The sequence below is a fragment of the Diadema antillarum genome, unplaced genomic scaffold, assembly GCF_040938485.1.
Source record: "Diadema antillarum isolate AM-2024a unplaced genomic scaffold, OU_Dant_1.0 seq00001142_RagTag, whole genome shotgun sequence".
Taxonomy (NCBI): Eukaryota; Metazoa; Echinodermata; class Echinoidea; order Diadematoida; family Diadematidae; genus Diadema; species Diadema antillarum.
In genome coordinates, this window is record NW_027271954.1 from 86,132 (window position 1) to 104,242 (window position 18,111).

At 37.6% G+C, this 18,111-nt stretch overlaps 1 protein-coding gene across 1 annotated transcript in view; it reads left to right on the forward strand.

Moving 5' to 3' along the window:
* LOC139744156 (uncharacterized) overlaps positions 1-18,111 on the forward strand; it is a 103,520-nt gene that overhangs the window by 11,764 nt on the left and 73,645 nt on the right. The window contains exons 2-4 of the mRNA XM_071654610.1: positions 7,466-7,517; positions 10,452-10,601; positions 17,600-17,733. Of these exons, the coding sequence (XP_071510711.1) occupies positions 7,466-7,517; positions 10,452-10,601; positions 17,600-17,733 (336 nt within the window). The remainder of the gene's footprint in view (positions 1-7,465; positions 7,518-10,451; positions 10,602-17,599; positions 17,734-18,111) is intronic.

Consider the following 18,111-nt stretch of genomic DNA (forward strand, 5'->3'; position numbering starts at 1 on the left):
TATATGTATGAGTGGGCGAAGTTGTGCCTATCAACTTTTGGGTGCCTATGCTAAAGGTCAAGGTCAAATGCTCAACTATTTCTCCCATATCTATGCAATGCCTCAAGGTATTTTCTTGAAACCTAGTGTATACGTGTACTATCACATAAAGATTCCCCAGAGAGAGTTTTGGGTCATGAGGTCAAAGTGCAAAGGTCAAAGGTCACATGAAAATGTTGAAATTTCACTTTTTACCCCATATCTTTCCAATGGTTCAAGGTATTTTCATGAAACTTGGTACATATGCATGTACTGATTGGCAGTGATTATCTAGGGAATTTGGGGACCATGGGTCAAAGGTCAAAGGTCAAGGTTAACTCCTCAAAATTTCACTATTTCCCTCATATCTATGCAATGCCAGCGGGATTTTTCTTCAAACGTGATGTATACATGTATTACCCAATAGAGATTCTCTGGGAAGTTTCTTGCCAAAAGGTCAAAGGTGAAAATGTCATAGCTCAAGTGGAAGAGTTTAATTTCACTTCTTCTTCCATATCTTGATAGTGACCCAAGGTATTATTATGAAACTTAGTACAGTACATAGGAAGTATTAATGCATTAAATTGACAGTGATTCTCTTTGGAATTTAAGGGTCATAGGGTCAAAGGCCAGGCTAGAATGCAAATAATTTACTATTCAATAGTGAAATTACACTTTTTCTCCATGCCTTGAAAATTACTCAATGCATAAACTTATAAAAAGGTCAAAAGTCAAGTAAAAATCCTCAAATCCCCAAATACACATACCTGCACTGTAAGACAATATAGCAAACCTAGTTCAAGGAAAGTGAACTTTCAACACATTTGTGACAAACCTGTCTTTTCAATATTTTGCCAATTATGTGAAACTGTCATCCCACATTGTCGAGACATTGTACGAGAGACCTATTAGGAGAACCATGCATTATGGGCGGAGGCATACCAGTCGCCATAGTGACATTTCTAGTTTTAAATTTGATGTGAAGATTAGAATTAGGGTTAGGGTTATGTCTGTGGGTAGAAATGAATATATTTTATGTTTGACTTGGCATGCAGATATTTCATGGGAGCATTTACAATGTATCGTAGGAGCAAAATGTCATGGAACTGACCTCCTCTCCTTGCCGTCAGTCATGCAGTTTGATATGATCTGAAGGTAGAGCTATCATGCCATATATCCTGCATTTTGCAGAAGTGATGTGTCCTATTTATCTGTGAATTGGTGTGAATATTTGTCAAGAACTCTGACTCAATAACTTCCCAAGAATTTGGAGAGCATGGAGGGTTGCCTTTAACTTACTCTGTGGTTTACATAGTCTGAATGCAAAGTGATGCCAGTGTATGGTACATCTTGTACATGTACGTCTTGCAAATGTTAATTTTGTGTGGTGCCTCACAAACCTGGAGGCAATGTTGAATTAAAACTGGTGTAGAATGAATGACTCTCTGCTGTTTATAGCATTGATCAGTTTTAACATAATGTATGAAAACAACAAAATAATAAATATATACACACAGTGCAGAAATTAGAGGGGGGGGGGGGATGGAGGGGAAGGAGAGACCAAAATAGAATGTCTGTTCATTACGTATTGCATATAAATGCCCTCATATTGCATTGTCTGTGCTTTGTGCTGTATGTAAAAGTGGAGAGTTTCACTCTAGTAATTGTTCACGCTTGGCCAAGAAAGATTAATTTCATAATGCCTTTTTAATTTTCAAATGATCAAAATATAAGGTAGTGTATAGTGTATTGCAAATATAACAAGCAAAAAATTTTGTGCTTTTATTTTTTGTGCTAGTTTTATCGCGGCAAAAATGTTCACTTTGACAGGAAGTGTCAAGCAAAATGTCATTATACTTTTAGAGCAAGTTGCCGAAAATCAGTGTTAGTTTGATTAATTTTTTTTTGTTGAGGTATATTTTAAGCTTTATTGAGTTTTGAATCATTCTAAATAATACAATATTACAATGAAGTGTTGATTTGGGGTTCTAAAGGCAGATGTAATGGAACGTGATGGACGTGTTGTGAATGTTCACCTGTGGATGGAGTTTCTAGGAAGGATCTGTAATGTAACCCTAAAGTTGTGACCTTCTTTCTTTCTCCTGGTTGCCCACTGTGTCCTTACATGTCGAGGTTTGCATGTGATTCACACTCAGATGATATTTCATATACCAGGTAATTGTAAGCTGAGCAAAGAGAGGGCCTGATGAAAAGATATGATAAAGACAACATTGTTGTTGTGTTGCAGTACTGTTAGTGAGAAAAATTCAAGAACAAACATTTGAGTAATATTTGAACAATATGAGGAAGACTAACACTTTCAGTATCAGTAAGTTAAATACATTACTGTAAAGCAAGATTTTTTCGTGAATTGTCACTGGCATTCGATGCATATCGTGTAGACAAGAACTTTTTTGCATGCGTTTTAATTTGCTTTCAATTTCTTGAATGTTGGCCTTCGCGAAATTTAAATGCATGTGAATATTCCTTGTTTTTACAGGATGAGATATACTAGCTGCATTCACATGTACAAAATAGTGGGTTATCTTGAGTTTTTTTGTCTGTGCAACCGTTCAGATGCTCCAAATGATTAAGCAGGTTAGTGATAATGCTCAGAAACTTGAGGTTGTTTTTTTTTGCAACCGTTCATAACCCAAAGTTACACTGTAAGCCCACAATGGTGTGGAGCGCACGTCAACGTTCGCTTTGAATGATGGGATATAAAAATTTGAGTTTATTTGGTTGACTGTTCACACGTTACCATGGGGCAAATTAGTGCGCTAATTCAGAAATTAGAGCAAGATTTCTTTAATAGGTGTATAGCATTGCGCTGCTGATTGCGCTGCTGATTGCGCTAATTTTCTGGGTTTTTTTTGCATCCACAGGTGCAAAAAACTAGAGCTTGCTAGTGGCTTACAAAACTCGAGTTCTGTGACCCGCTAATTTGTGTATATGTCAATCCCCCTTCTATCTACATGTACATACAACCATGTGACAGTTCCCTGCATCAAAATGAGAGGGCTGAGAAAGAGAAGATTTCCCTTTGTCACAAAACTTCTAAGCCTCATTGAATATATTAAATGTAGGTCACAGAGTTGGAATGCTGGATTTTGGTTCAATAAAGACTTTACACAGTGTGGAGTTCAAAGGTGGCGTTATGGTTTTGCATCTGTATGAGCATTCCACCACCAGCTCAATAGCCGAGGGGCCCACTGTGCATTTTGGATGGATGGCTAAACAGAATGAGAAAGATATGAGGAATGGGTGCTGTCTGATCAGATGAATGAGCCTCTCGGTCTTTATCATATTATGTTAATAAGTAGTAATTGTCATTTGCATTATTCTCCTGAAGCTATTCCTCAACGGAAAGGCCCTATTATTACCAGATATTTAAGACTATGCCAGATCATTCGATTATCTATTGAAGTCATTGCATTTATCTTGGGCACACTGAACATAATGTGATGTTGCAAGAAATGTATTTTACTGGAAGATGATGCTAATTGCACAGTTGTGAGGGCTTATTACTGTACAAAGATAGGTAGTTCAAATATCGGGTGAAATATTGAAATGAAAAGAAATCAATGCATGCGCAGTTAGTTGTATAAAAATGATACATATCAGTGAGGGCATTAGTAAGAATTACCCTCGCAGGGTACCTTTCAGAACAGTCTAATACTGTGTTGACATACCGAGTGTGGGTAAACAAAATGTTTATTTTTCATTTTATAAAATGATTAAGCCGTTCCTTGTAGTTTTATTAAATTTCGTGGCAGCCATTTTCATCAGAAAATAGGACAATAAAGGAAACAAAGTGCTAGTGACCAGTCATTATACTTCACTAATGACTGGTCATATGCAAAATTATATGTCACACAAAGAATACGTGGTCACATGTGCACTCTCAACCAGTCATATGATTGTGATCTGCAAATACCAAATGATATCTTGAATGGAAAGGTCATGCCATGTTCAAGTTGTCTTCAATGCAAGGGCACAAGACAAACTAAACTCAGTGTAAGTCTTCAAAGTACAAGAACCTTTAGAAATGTAAATTATTGCTTAGGTTATCAATCAAAGGTTTACAGTGGTGGTCTCTATCACACAGCCAAACATGAGAATTTGATAGATTCAACCCCTCACAACTCTTCAGCTCTCTCATAATTTTTTTTTTTTTTTTACATGGATGAAAATCATTAAAATAGATTCATCTACAGTAATTAACTGTCTGTGTGCCACATAATTTTACCTGCTCAGAGGTTTGTTTGTGAAAAATATGCACATTTGACCCATTGGCACAGTAGCTATTAGGAATGATAAATAACAGTTTAATGTAGTTTTACAAAGGGAAATTAAAGTTTCTTATTAAAAGGTAGTCAGAAATTATTGAGTAACATCTTTTAAAGCACAACACAACAATTTTTTTTGAGGATGACATCATCATATTGCACATGTGATTATTAATGGTATAGACCATTGATTTTTGTAGCATATGATACTGTAACGGTCCATTCATATTTCTTGTATTTCTTGTCTGATTTCTGCATTTTCACATTTTTGTACGTGCTTGTTTGTTTGCTTTTTGTTTTGACTTGCTTGAATTTGCTCACTAACAGTCACCTTGAACTTAGACTGGGGTATAACCTCGTCTTGCACCTAGGATATAAACATTGATGGCTGAAGTTGGGAAGGGCAGGCATCCAAAAAGAAAGTGGAAATTTCCTTCCGCGTAAAAGCTGACATTGATTTCACTCTCTCACTTTCTCCCAGTGTGAAGTTAACCTTCAGGAAATATGTTTATTACTATACTGGGAGTCATTAAAATGTATGCCCTAGAGGTCTGTTAAGACTCAACTTAAGTTGCTTTGATGTTGTTTTTTTTTTTAAGAATTTGCCCGTGGGAATTGTTTTTACAAACCTTTCCATAATTTTGAGCTCAGTGATTGTCTACTAGATATACTTCATGGCTGAGCAGTTGATGGTATCTACTGGCAAATCTGCCTCCTATCCAACTACATGTAGCAAACCTGCTGCCATTGTGACAGCCTGCAAAGCGTATTACTTTAAAAAGAAAGAAAAAAGAGATGATTAACAAATCTCCCTAAGCAGAATGTGAATGAGTCAGTTGATTCTACTGATTCAAAGATTTGATATTTTCTTTTTCTTTTAATTGTTGGTCTTCTCTCTTTGTTTTTGTTTGTTTGTTTGTTTCTCTCTTATTCTTTTTCTTCCTCTTTTTTGACCATCTGTCAAATGCTGCTGAGTAAAGTTTCAATCCAGAAAAAGAGATGGCAAGCCCATCAATCAGAGCATTCTGTAGTCTGAAAGGCATAAATGTGAAAGCTGAGATAAATAGCCATATCATACAAAGAATCATACAAACAAATACATAGAAATATCTTGGCAGTAGTAAAATTGTCTCTGGATAATATTCACAGTCGGCATCAATATCATAAGGTTTGATGTAGGGATTTGTATACTACTCCCAAGAGCAATATTGTGTGTAATAGTCATTGTGCAGTGAGCTAGTTTATCTTTAGGTGCATGGGATCTGCCACAATTCCATCTGACCATGGTGTCCAGCTAGCCTAGCTAGAGCTTCCTCCCCCCCCCCCAAAAAAAAAATAAATATATATATATATATATATATATATGACGGGACCCTCTGCAATGATAACTTCAAAAAATCTAATAAATCAATGCAAATACAATTTCAGGGTATGAAACTATAAAACTTAAATACCCACATCTTACAGAAAACCCATCCAATTTGCGTCATTGGTCGAAGAAAAATGAGGATTTTTGTAGCAGGAATCCCTTCCCTAAAAGTTCTGTCCATTGTGTTCGTCCATTGATATGCAGTTCCAAGAGCATTCAAGTGTTAAACTTGGAAGAATCAGACCCATAACACATGCTTTACAACAATCTACATTTCTCTGTGACCACTTCACCAACCTGAATGGGGTTTCTGCAAAATGTAGGTTAGATGTTATATTTCTAGACCTTGAAATAGCATTCAGGCAGTTTGATTTTATTGGAAGTTATGCTGATGCGAAATTCCCATTGTATTTTTTTTTACATATTGTATAGGATAAGTATTTGGTACTAAATTACACATAAATCAGCATCTTTTTTTTTTAATATGAATTCTTACACTCAAATAAATGTAGACTGAAGCAGGTTGTATCATGCAAAAGACAAGGAATAGATGTGCGTGTTCACCGTATTTGCCACCCAATCTGACAAAAGCAAAATATAGTGACTGCGGATCTTCGCTTCCCTCCCAGTTAGGCAGGAATTTACATGCTAATAATGTCTTGTGAATCGTATATCTTCCTTTGCTGTACAATTTAATAAATTGAAGGGATGTACAGAACCCTCATAAAAAAAGAGTTGCAGAGAGCACTCAATTAGAGTGAGCGATGTTGAGGGGACTTTAGAGGGAGATGGATGAAGTGTAGGGCAAACAGCCGTTTCAAACTGATGGGTATTCGGGAAGGATATCGCGCTACTAATCCATCCACGCAGGAATCGCATCGCTGGTGCTCCCCTATTATCTAGGGAGCAATTTCCTGCAGATCTTGGAATTGATGTAACATCATCTGTGAGACTCAGCCAAGTACAAAACAATGCTGTGTATGAAAGTGCCAGGTCAAAATTGGAGTGAAAACAAGCAAGCAAACAGACTCATCTGTGGCTATTCTTGTAACAAACATCAATCTTCCTATTTCATGTGTTTGGAAGGCATACAAATAATATATCTATTAAGCAGACCCTTCTCCAAATGAATGTTTTCAGTGTTTCTTTACGTAATTCAGACATCTATGTTTTGGCTCATTAGCTGATCAGTTACTGTTTTCTTGTTTTGTCCTAATTTAAAGTACTGTGAAAGTGGAAATTTTTCGCGGTGTTGAAATTTTCATGCATTTCGTGCAACCAGAAATTAGCACAAAAATAAAAGCATGTGAGTATTTTTGCTTGCCATATGTTTCAGTAGTTGATGTCTTGATTCCACAGAATTAGAAACATGCAAAACTCTTCTTAACCGGTCGAGCGCAAAAAAAAAATTAGTCGTGTGAAAATATCCATTTTTACAGTACTTGTTTATAGTAGTATTGAGTCTTCAAATTTGTGTTTGAAAAAACAAAATAATACAAACTTTCAAAAACAAGCATAGAGTTTTTCTCTCTTTACGAGCAAAAGAGCCAAAGAACTGAAAGAAGTGTCATTAGTAATAGTATTGTATTGTTTCTGGTAATGTGCAGGTAGATTGAGGCATTCAAATCTTTTTGTCAAAGTGTGTGGAATTTGTCTGTTTTATGGATACATCAATGAGTGAATGCAAGGCATATAAAGATGGACGAGAATGTGTCACTATGATTTAAAAATGTTTCTTTTTTTGTCTCCCTACCCCCCCCCCCCCATCTCTCTCTTTCCATTCATTCAGGACCAGTATGGCTATGAACTGCTGAAACCGAAGGACGAAATGTGTGGCAGTAGTGAGTAGTTTTCACGTTTGTTCACTAAAATTTGTTCATGTGAATTGACAGTGCAGTCAAATAATCATGACGGACGATAAGTTCATACCCCCTTCTTTCTTGCATCCCATTTCAAATTGCATTATATCCTCTCTTGTGTGTGTGTGTGTGTGTGTGTGTGTGTGTGTGTGTGTTTGTGTGTGTGTTTTGGAATTTATTTTTGGTGAAATGCAACATATAAAATGACTGTTATTGCTACTCAGGTATAATGTCGGTTCCATTACATTTGTTGCGACAGTTGCTCCCATGAAACATCGGCATGCCAAGCCAAATATAAATTCTACAATATCCCTAACCCTAATCATAATCCGCTCAACAAATTAAACCTAAAACCCTATCACAACCCTAACCTTAAGTCCTTGGGGAGGAAAAAAAAAGAAGAAGACCAGAGCAATTGTCACAGGAGCAAATGTCGAGTCACCGCAATTGTCACAAGTCCAGAGTCTGGGGGTAGATGTGGGGAGGAGGAAGAAGGGCAGAATTAAAGGGTGTGTACAGTTCTGGTCGAGGTGAGGATTTGGCATTTAACATTTTGTGAGAAATTCAGATACCACTCTATGGAGTGTCAAAGAGCATGCAATTCTAAGGGGTATCAAAAGTTTATTTGATGAAAATCGGTTTTAAAATGGCCGAGATATTAAAAAACAAGGTGAAACAAAGAGATCCTATAAATAAAAGGCGTAGCCTGTCACCTTTATTATTATCAATTTTTTTTGGATATCTCAGCCATTTCAAAACCGATTTTCATCAAATAAACATTGAATCCTTCTTGAAATAACATGCTCTTTCATATTTCATAAGAGGTTTCTCATTATCTCAATTAGGAATGTTCAAAACATGAATCCCCACCTCAACCAGTACTGTACAGTCCCTTTAAAAGAAGATGGCAGGAATGGTATAGAGCAGTGTTCAACTCATTTCTTGTGTAGAATTAAAGTTTCCAAACAACTCTCAGGGAGATTTTGGGGAGATGAACATCACAAAGCTGCTTTGATTCTGAGGTTAGAAATTCCTTTCTGAAACACCAAAAAAAAAAAAAAAAGGTGCTGATAGCAAATTCGTTTGAGCCAGAAACACCTTTCTATGGAGATGATGAACACAAAGTCGTTTTGAAATGCATTTAAAGCTCTGACCTGCCCATGCCAACTGCATGATTTCTGCTCTTTCGGTCAAACAGTGCAGTGGAGCTGTGCAGTGAAACGGCCTTCCTCTTGACTTGTGATGGAGATGATAAATGCAACAATTCATAAAGTGCAATCCAAAAAGCCTTTCCCAATACCTTTTTGATAAACGAAAGAATCCAAAAAATGCAATCCAAAAGGCCTTTGCCAATGCGTCTTGATAAATGCCACAATTCAAAAAATGCACTCCAAAAGGCCTTTGCCAATGTGTTTTGATAGACGCAACAGTTCAAAAAATGCAATCCAAAGGCCTTTGCCAATGCGTATTGATAAATGCAACAATTCAAAAAATGCAATCCAAAACGCCTCTGCCAATGCGATTTGATAAATGCAACAATTCAAAAAATGCAATATCCAAAGGCCTTTGCCAATTCATTTTGATAGATGTAACAATTCAAAAATGCAATCCAAAAGGCCTTTGCCAATGCGTTTTGATAGATGCAACAATTTTAAAAAATGCAATCCAAAGGGCTTTGCCAATGCATTTTGATAGATGTAACAATTCAAAAATGCAATCCAAAAGGCTTTTGCCAATGCATTTTGTTTAATGCAACAATTCAAAAAATGCAATCCAAAAGGCCTTTGCCAATGCGTTTTGATAAATTCAACAATTCAAAAATGCAATCCAAAAGGCCTTTGCCAATGCATTTTGATAGTGGTATTGAAATGTGTTTCAGATGTGAGAATGATGCTAAACACAGCCTAGGAGGACCCAAAAGCTGTCGGGACGAGGAGCAGGGAAAGCTCTCTGGCAGAGGGGAATAAAAAAGGTGTATTTGCACTTACGGCCATAGGAGGAAGGGAGGAAGGGGGAGATCTGAAACCTGTCCAAAGCCATTCCGTGACGTGAGACTGTAGGAAGCCACTTTGAAAATCGTGTTCAAACACACCCAAAATGAAGGGTTTTTCAACAACAACAACAACAACAAAGTCAGTCTTTGCAGTGTGATGTGTTAAATGCAAATTCTTTTGTGTTGGACACACACACGGAAAGATACCAACCATTGTGAGCCACATTGCTACGTGTGACTTTCAGTCCATCTTGCTGTTATTTTTTAAAGCGTTGTGATGATTTTCCTTGTGCAATTTGTATGAGCAGCATGTGAAAAACAAAATGAACAGACAAAAAAACAAACACCCTGTTTTATCCTGTGATGCAACTCATCATTCTAAAGTCAATTATTAGGGTGCCCTGTGGTCATGCTCCAGTCATTGTGTAGGCATAGGCATGCACAGTTTTGAAATTTTGGGAAGTACTTGCAGCCAAATAGTATTATTGACCACATGTGAACCGTGGCAAATCAAATTAATTTTTGCAACATTGCAACCCCCCCAAAGCACGACATCACTTGTATCTAAAAGTGTAAAAAGAAGAAGAAAAAGAAGAAGAAAAAAAAGAAGAGTACCTACAAGTTAAGCAATGGCATGGTTTGCCTCATAACGCTTACTGGCAATGGGGGCAAAACTTGTTGAAGGTGAATGTAAAGATTAGCAGTTTATGTTTACTGCATGTAATATGTTTACTCTGAAACCAGAAATGTTCGTGTGCATTTTAATTTTGCATTGGATGCCAGTGGCAGTTTGCAAAAACTTTCTCGCTGCAAAAAGGACCGTCACCTCCAATTCAAAAAAAAAATGTCATGCCGCGAACATTTCTTGCTTCAGAGTATATGATTCTTGCATTCTTTCTTTCTTTCTTGGTGTTCATGTGTAGGTACGCTTTGCATGAGCCCATATCCTCGGCCAGCTAGTTCGGATGAGTACCCTCCCCCAGTACCAACAGATAGTGTTCAGCTGGAGTTTATAGGAGAGCCCGCAAACAATTCCACGTGTCTTAAAATCACCTATCACCTTGACCAGTATGGTGAGTGCATTGGAATTTTGAAAAAAAAAAGAATTCATAACTATCAAAAATTTGAATGATCATCTCTGTAATACATGTGTTTTGTAGTTGATACTCATATGAAGAGAAATTGTTATGAAAATGTATTCAACAGATTTATGATACTATGGGAATTGTGCATAATCATAGTGAGAGTTTCTATTCACCCTTTTGTTCGGTTTTGCTGTTATTGTTGTTGTTTTTTCTACCCTAGCTTACATCACCATTATGGTTGTCACATAGCCATACGGCTACATGTATCTCTGCAAACTTTCTCATTTTTGCCAAACTACTTTATATAAACATGAGGCATTCGCGTAAAACAGAAAATATTTTCTTTTTCTTTTATGTGTATTGATTTTAGTCATGTAAAGATTAGACTCTTTGCTGCGAGGTTATTTTATGTCATTTGCCGGGTGAGCAATTAGGTGGAGCCACATGAAGTATACCTTTGGGGACTGGCGGTGAGGGTCTTTGTACTTCTAATAGAATTACCAGTGCTCTTATCATCACATATCTGAATCACATTTTCACGCATCCTAAAGTGTTTCTGAATAATTCAGCAGCTGTGTCACGAATCTCATGGCCTCTCAATCAGAGGCAAAACTCACATTGTGCTTGCATGCAGTATGATGGATGATAAAATTGAATACAAAACTCCACCCCCGTAATTACGCTTAAGATGTCAAACCCTATGCACATTACAAGTGCACAAGCAAAATCTCAAACTTGATTGAAAATGCCTCCACTACCACAAATGCCCAAATGTGATTTGAGGAATGCAGTTTAGGAGAGAAATATTCAAGCTCGTTCTCAAACTTAACCCTTACTGTGCTATTTTTGCTGATTGCAATGCGCCCTGGGGTGCTTTAACTGCTGATTAGCAACCAACTGTCAGTATTATAGAGAGAACCTTATCACTCAATCCCTTTTGTGTCACCATCAGGATCATTCACACATAGCTACCGAGTCTCACGCATTCTGCATGAGACTCACGCATTTAGGGTCCGTCTCACGATCTCACACATGACACCCATTTTTCTCACACATCGGGACCATAGCTCAAAGGATTAAAGTGATAGTTGCAATGGAAGGTATATTTCCCTTTTGTCTTTCAAAATAAGTAGAAAATAGTCACTATGCACCAGATCGCACCATTAAGAGCTAAAAATTGGAAAAGCTCCCTATCGTGGGAGGGGGGGACACCCCCCTCCCACACACTCCCTCCGATCGGTCACTTCACTTTCTCGCTTGCGTGCATGCGCGCACCCCCGAGACACCAAGTCATGAAAATCTAACTCATAACAATTTTTTGAACTTGGCATCTCTGTTCACACAGCCCCCAATAATTGTGATTACTTGGGTCATGATTTGAAATGCAACATGTAATAATCACAATTATTCAATAGTGAGATTTAAATCATGATCCTCGCACCACTACAAGTGTGACATTTATGAAATAGCTGCAGTTATTTGTGGTGCGAAGTGTGTATGAAAGCTGTGCGCAATCGTATCCGTTTTTTTATACACCATAACAAGACGCGCCGCTAGACAGTCCAAAGTCGGGTCACGTTCTGGAGACTCATGTTTGTGCAGTTTGGCCTCATTCAAACTGCTGTGATTTAGGTTGCGATTTTCTTTGTGAACCAATGGATGTGAATGGGATCATAATCTTTTTTTATTTTTTTAATGTTTTTTTTTTGCATATGTATGTGTGAACCAGAGCACAAAAATGGGTTATTTGAATTATTATTCAGCTGGTGCATTTTCAGTGTCTGTGAATGGGCCTATTGCCTTTCTGTTGGACTGGGGTACATTGTCACACCTCAGCGAGCTTGCTATCCTTACAATTCTCCATATCGTATATAGCTCTCCGAATCTGAACGCGTGTGGCGCTCTAATTTTTTACCTTTAATTCTTGGGATGTAAACTTCCGGTTATGAACGCGCGATGTGTAAATGTACGCTTTTATGCACATTGAACGCCGAAGTACTAGTATTCACAGTTCGTATTAAATTCTGTCTTATAATCTGTCGAATAATAGTGTTATTTTCTAATCTGTAACTTTACATTTGATGAATGGGATTCTTCTGCAAATGCTGGGCTGATGATGCAAAACAACGAAATTATGGAAAATATCTATAGATGAAGGACGTGACGTGGGTAAACCGCAAAACCGGAAGTGTACGTCCCAAGAGCGATTGATCAGATATCAGTATCGCAAGGTGATATGGCTTGATATCAGCTATATGCGATAGGGAGAATTAGGTCAAGTCTGTATGGATTTCTGAATGCTGATGAAAAGTCTTTGATTTAAGCTACACAGTGGCGGATCCAGGCGGGGGCACACTGGGTGCGCGCCCCCTTTAATTTTTTGTGAAAACACAAGAAATAAAAAGAAAAAAATGGGGGGGGGGGGCATGCGCCCCCTTTAATTTTGTAAAGGCGCCTCCCCTTTCCAGATTTCAGGGATCCGCCCCTGCTACATGTAAGTCCTGGTGCATAGAGGGTTAAAAGATAAAAGAAGAAATGACTTTATTATGAATCTTGTTAATATACACTTTAACGAATGACTTCTTTCGACATGTGAAAGTCCTATGCGGGGCTATGACCAGCCTGCTTGATTCCAGTTGACGAGGAGTCAATGAATTCTTGTTTTTTTTTTCACGTATATAGTCACTTTAATAGATATGATGGTTTCAGCAGGACTTTCAAATATTGCCCAGATAAATCTGCGCAATTCCCAGAGTAGTATGCACGGCTTTGGATGGTAGATCCTCAAGCTGCAAAGACAACGAGAGTGAGAGCCCTCAGTGCACCTCAAGTGCACCTCGATACCTCCATCGTTAATCCCTGCGTGGTGAAAGCTCTCTTGCCGCACACAGATGCAAATTGTACACCAAGTCGTTTTTCCTCAATCGGTTACACAGTCATTGCGAGGCTTGTGTGAGCCATCAGAAAAGCAAAGACAAGTCAAAAAGATGCTCAATTTGCTGAATAACTCTACTTTGCCACAGTGCACTCCTGCAGACATGTTTATTTTCAGTATCTCAGTGTATGATACGGAAAAGTACAATCCCTGATTTCCAGTCAATGTTTGAGACATTTTGATAGAAAGTGATAGAGAAAATCAAAGTCGTGACACCCAAATTAAAGTGTACCCAAGGTAAAGTATATATCCTTTGATGTCATTGACCCAAAGAGCTACCAGGTAAATGTATATTTGAATTTGAGAAAGGATAAGCAAAAGAGTATAAATACAGTCGTGACTGTTTTAATTTCAGAAACTTGTCTGGTTTGTTTGTCTGTTTTTCTTCTTTACTTTTTTTTAGTGTGAGTAACCCTTGTTGGCTGATTTTTCACAGTTTTTTTTTCTCTCAAATGTGTATGATAAATGACAAAATATCTTTAGTTTTAATCTGAAATTTGGTTTCTTCCATTTGAGGTATTAGGTATTCAAGCACATACGTATACACAACTAATGCGCAGACACACACACACACACTCACTTAAATGCCATGATAAAGTTGATAGATCAGGGTGATTGCCACAGACATTTATTTGTATCTTAATCTGACCATGACTCTCAGTATATCAACAAGCATTCATTTTACATGCCCATTATAGTATACAAATATACTTGGCCTTGAGAGTTTCTTGTTAAAACTATAGGCAGAGGTGACTCCAAACTAGTACTATTCACTGAGGGGCGCAGCCCCGAGGTGAATAGTACTAGTTTGGAGTCACCGAGGCCCATAGTTTTAACAAGAAACTCGAAACTAGGCAAAGTATATTTGTTTTATATTTTGGATCAAAAATTTGAATAAAAAGTGAAAATCATTTTATATAGGCCCGAGGCTTAGCCGCACTGCGGCGGCAATGCAGCGCCTGCAATACGCAACAGTGCGAGAGATCGGAAATTGAAAAACGTAGTAGCCGTGGCACCGCCAGAGTTACCCGTCGCATGTATCCAAGCACTCGTATGGCCGCTGCAAACCTGAACACTAGAATTCGGGACTGGACGCGGACGGGTACACTTGATTGTAAAGAAGGGTGATTGTGACATCATTTTGCAAATAGTATACTATTTGCAAAATGTCGTCATAAAAGTGACGTCATTTTGCAAATAGTACATCATGGAGTGCCAAACACACCAACACTCTAAAATAGTTCAAAATACCTATAATCACGTGAAGCTCTTTTAACCAATCAATGGAAGACAAATTTTTGATCCAAAATATAATAAGTGTTATTTGCCCCTGACAAACAGGCAATTGGTTTGGTAACACTGGGAGTTTGTGCGTGGTCAGGAGGAGGTACAGTACATATAAAGGTATCATAGAATCATGAAAATCACATAAAATTCAAAACAAAAACAAACAAGCTTTTTTATTTGCCCTTCGTGCTGAGAGACAAATGCTGATTAACTTCATGTTTTTGTTGGTTTTTTTTTTTCTGTGACATGTGTAGCATCATTAAAAGTCTTACAGTGTGAGAAGCTGCAGTAAAATTCTGTCATGTAGCCAGCGAAAACTAGACACCCAATAGTGTGAAATTATCATCACGAGTATGCATGGTTATAAACAAATATATTCTTGTGCATATTCCATGTGAATCAGAGAATCTATTCACTGCCTGCAATAAGCACAATTGTACTAGATTACTATAACATTACATCTACGGTAGTGTGAGTTAGACGCATCTTATGTGATTCGTCTTTGGAAGCAGCCCATAAAAATGTAAATTTGAACAAAGCCCTCGTTTTATTTTCTTATATTAGTTGGTGTGCAGAAGTGCTTTGTCTAAATTTAGAGACAAGGAGAGGCAACCTGTTAAATGGAGGAATCAGAAAATTGAAATACAACAACTAGAGATACGTAGTAATACATGGCGATAACTACTAGGGTTGTCCAGACATGATCTCAGAAAGAGTGTTTGTTTGTTTGTTTGTTTTTTCTTGTATTTTATTGAGAGGGTTGAAATCCTACCTTGGGTGTCATTTACATTGCCATTGATTAGGCCCATGTACAATAATGCTTCGAACTGAGAAGGCAAGCATTTCTAGTAAAATTTAGAGCATATTATTCCCTTTTTTGTCTCTTCCCCCCCCCCTTTCTCATTTAACATCCCCTTCCAAACTGCTTCCATGCCTGTAGCGGCAGTCCATTAACTATTCAAGTATTTCATGTCAAGCTATCAGTCACTGATGAGTGTGGAAATATCATCTTACCGTTTTACATTGAATGACTAGCGATTGGAATAAAGCCAGTCTCCATCCATCTGATTAAAGGAACTCTTTGCTACTCCAGTGGGGTGAAGACATGGCGGCATGCAAATTTTCGTATGTGTGACATGAAGTGGCAATTTCAGCGATGTGTCCTGGAACGGCAATTCAAGGGACTCGATCGAAAGATAATGGAAGTGGATCCTGTGCAATGCATAACATCGCCTTTGAAAAGTGAACAGTGTACTCTCATGCTGTTTGTGTTTGCAAGGCATTTTGCCAAATTCTTTTTTCATTTTTCTATGTTTGGAAGAATGCTCACAGGTTAAAAATTACATGGATATTTACCCCAAATATAAGTGCTGCCGTAATTCAGTGACAGGGAGCACTTTCATATTAAAAAACTGTGAAAATTGGACCAATTTAAAGTTATATGATCTTTGAATTTTTTAAATTAAATTCGTGTGCTGTCACAGCTGGAAGGAAAGGCTACAACACTGTGCAATGATACACTCTTGTGAGGAAAATACAAGGAGAATTCGTCTAATTTTCATTTGCTGTAAAAAGAGCACAATATATGCTTTTGACTTGTTAATGACATGAACATCATTAAAGGATAATATCAGTCCTCCTGCCTTCTGAAGGAGATAAAATCAAGTGCTCATTTGCTGGAAAATTTTGCTGGAATTTAGATGTGTAAAATTCTCTTTATATCAATTTTTCAAGATATATGTGTGGGGCAAATCTTCCTTCGACAAGTCCCTGATTTCATATCAGTGACTTGGCAGAGGCATTCACACAGTCACCAATAGTCATGATTATTTTGGTCGCACTTTGAATCGTGACGCAAAAACTTTTTCTTTTTTTTCATATATGTGGGCAAAGTGATCAGACATTGGTGAGATTAAGATTGGTATCTGTGCACCACTAAGAGTGAGATATTCCTGAAATAGTCATGCTTTTCATTGAATAGTCACAATTACTTGTGGTGTGAACAAGTGTGTATGAACACAACAGTATGAGATAGTAATTTTATATCCTAAAATGCAAAGTGCACGGGAGAGTCCTGTCAAAGTCGGGTCAATGTCAGAGACACACCCATGCGCAGTTTTATCTCGCCCAAACGGGTGAGATTTTACAATAAGTGCAATTTAGATCACAATTCTGTACGTGTGTACCAGAGTGAGAAGTGATAAGCGTGATTTGAATTGCGAATCGACTCACGCTTTTTCAGTCAGTGTGAATTTGCCTTATCTGTCTGTCCAGCCATCAGCTCTTGACATCAAAGAAAGGATGTATGAATGCTGCAGGTGAAGAGCAGATGTGCTGATTAGATTTTGAGCAATATCCCCAGAGGTCAAACATTGAAGGTCACTGAACTTTGGCTTTCATTGTCTGTTTTTGTTTTTTCCAATCTGTATCTGTAGATTTGAGTATCCAGGGATAATTAGATTCCTCATTAAAAAGTTTATTTTGTATACATTTAGGTATTTATTTGCATAGATGACAGTGGTGAAAGGTCAAGGTCAAGGGTCACTAAACTTTGTTTTAAAAGAAGATGGAATGTAAATGTATACATCCACACACACACACACGCACACACATACACATACATGTGAAAACACAAAGAAACACAGTTTTGGGTGAAAAATATTTTCAAATCATGTAATTTTAATGCAGGAAATGATGGTCTTGCAAACAATGGGGCATGTTTTCATCAAACTCCTTAATCACTTCTTTTTTTTTTATTGCCCAGGGGCGGTCAACATCCTAGGAATGCAGTTCTTGCTACATGGACTGGGATATAACAGCCACAATACGCACTGCTGTCAAATTCTAAATTACACCGTACCACTCGGCTACAATGCAGCCTTCAGAAATGGCGAAAACGTGAGTATATTGAAGTGTCTGATATTGAACAAGATTTATTACCATGCTTCCCCCGAAATTTCATTTCATTTGCATTACAGGGTACGAGACACGAAAAAACTTTGCCTTCTACATGACAGAATTTTCCTGTGGTAGTAAAAGATTAACAGAGAATCTGGCTATTGGGAAATGTCTTGTCTATGTATTGACTCATCTCTTTTGAAATATTCGATATGTCAGAAGTTTTGCTCAGTACACAAAGGTTTTTGATAGATTTCTGCCCATCAAATCAATAGGACTCAGGAGATATCTTCTGTTTTGAAGTTTAGAATTGATGGTTTGCAACATCAACTGATGGTTGAATATTTGTCTGTCAAAAAGAAGTTTAATTTGCAAAAT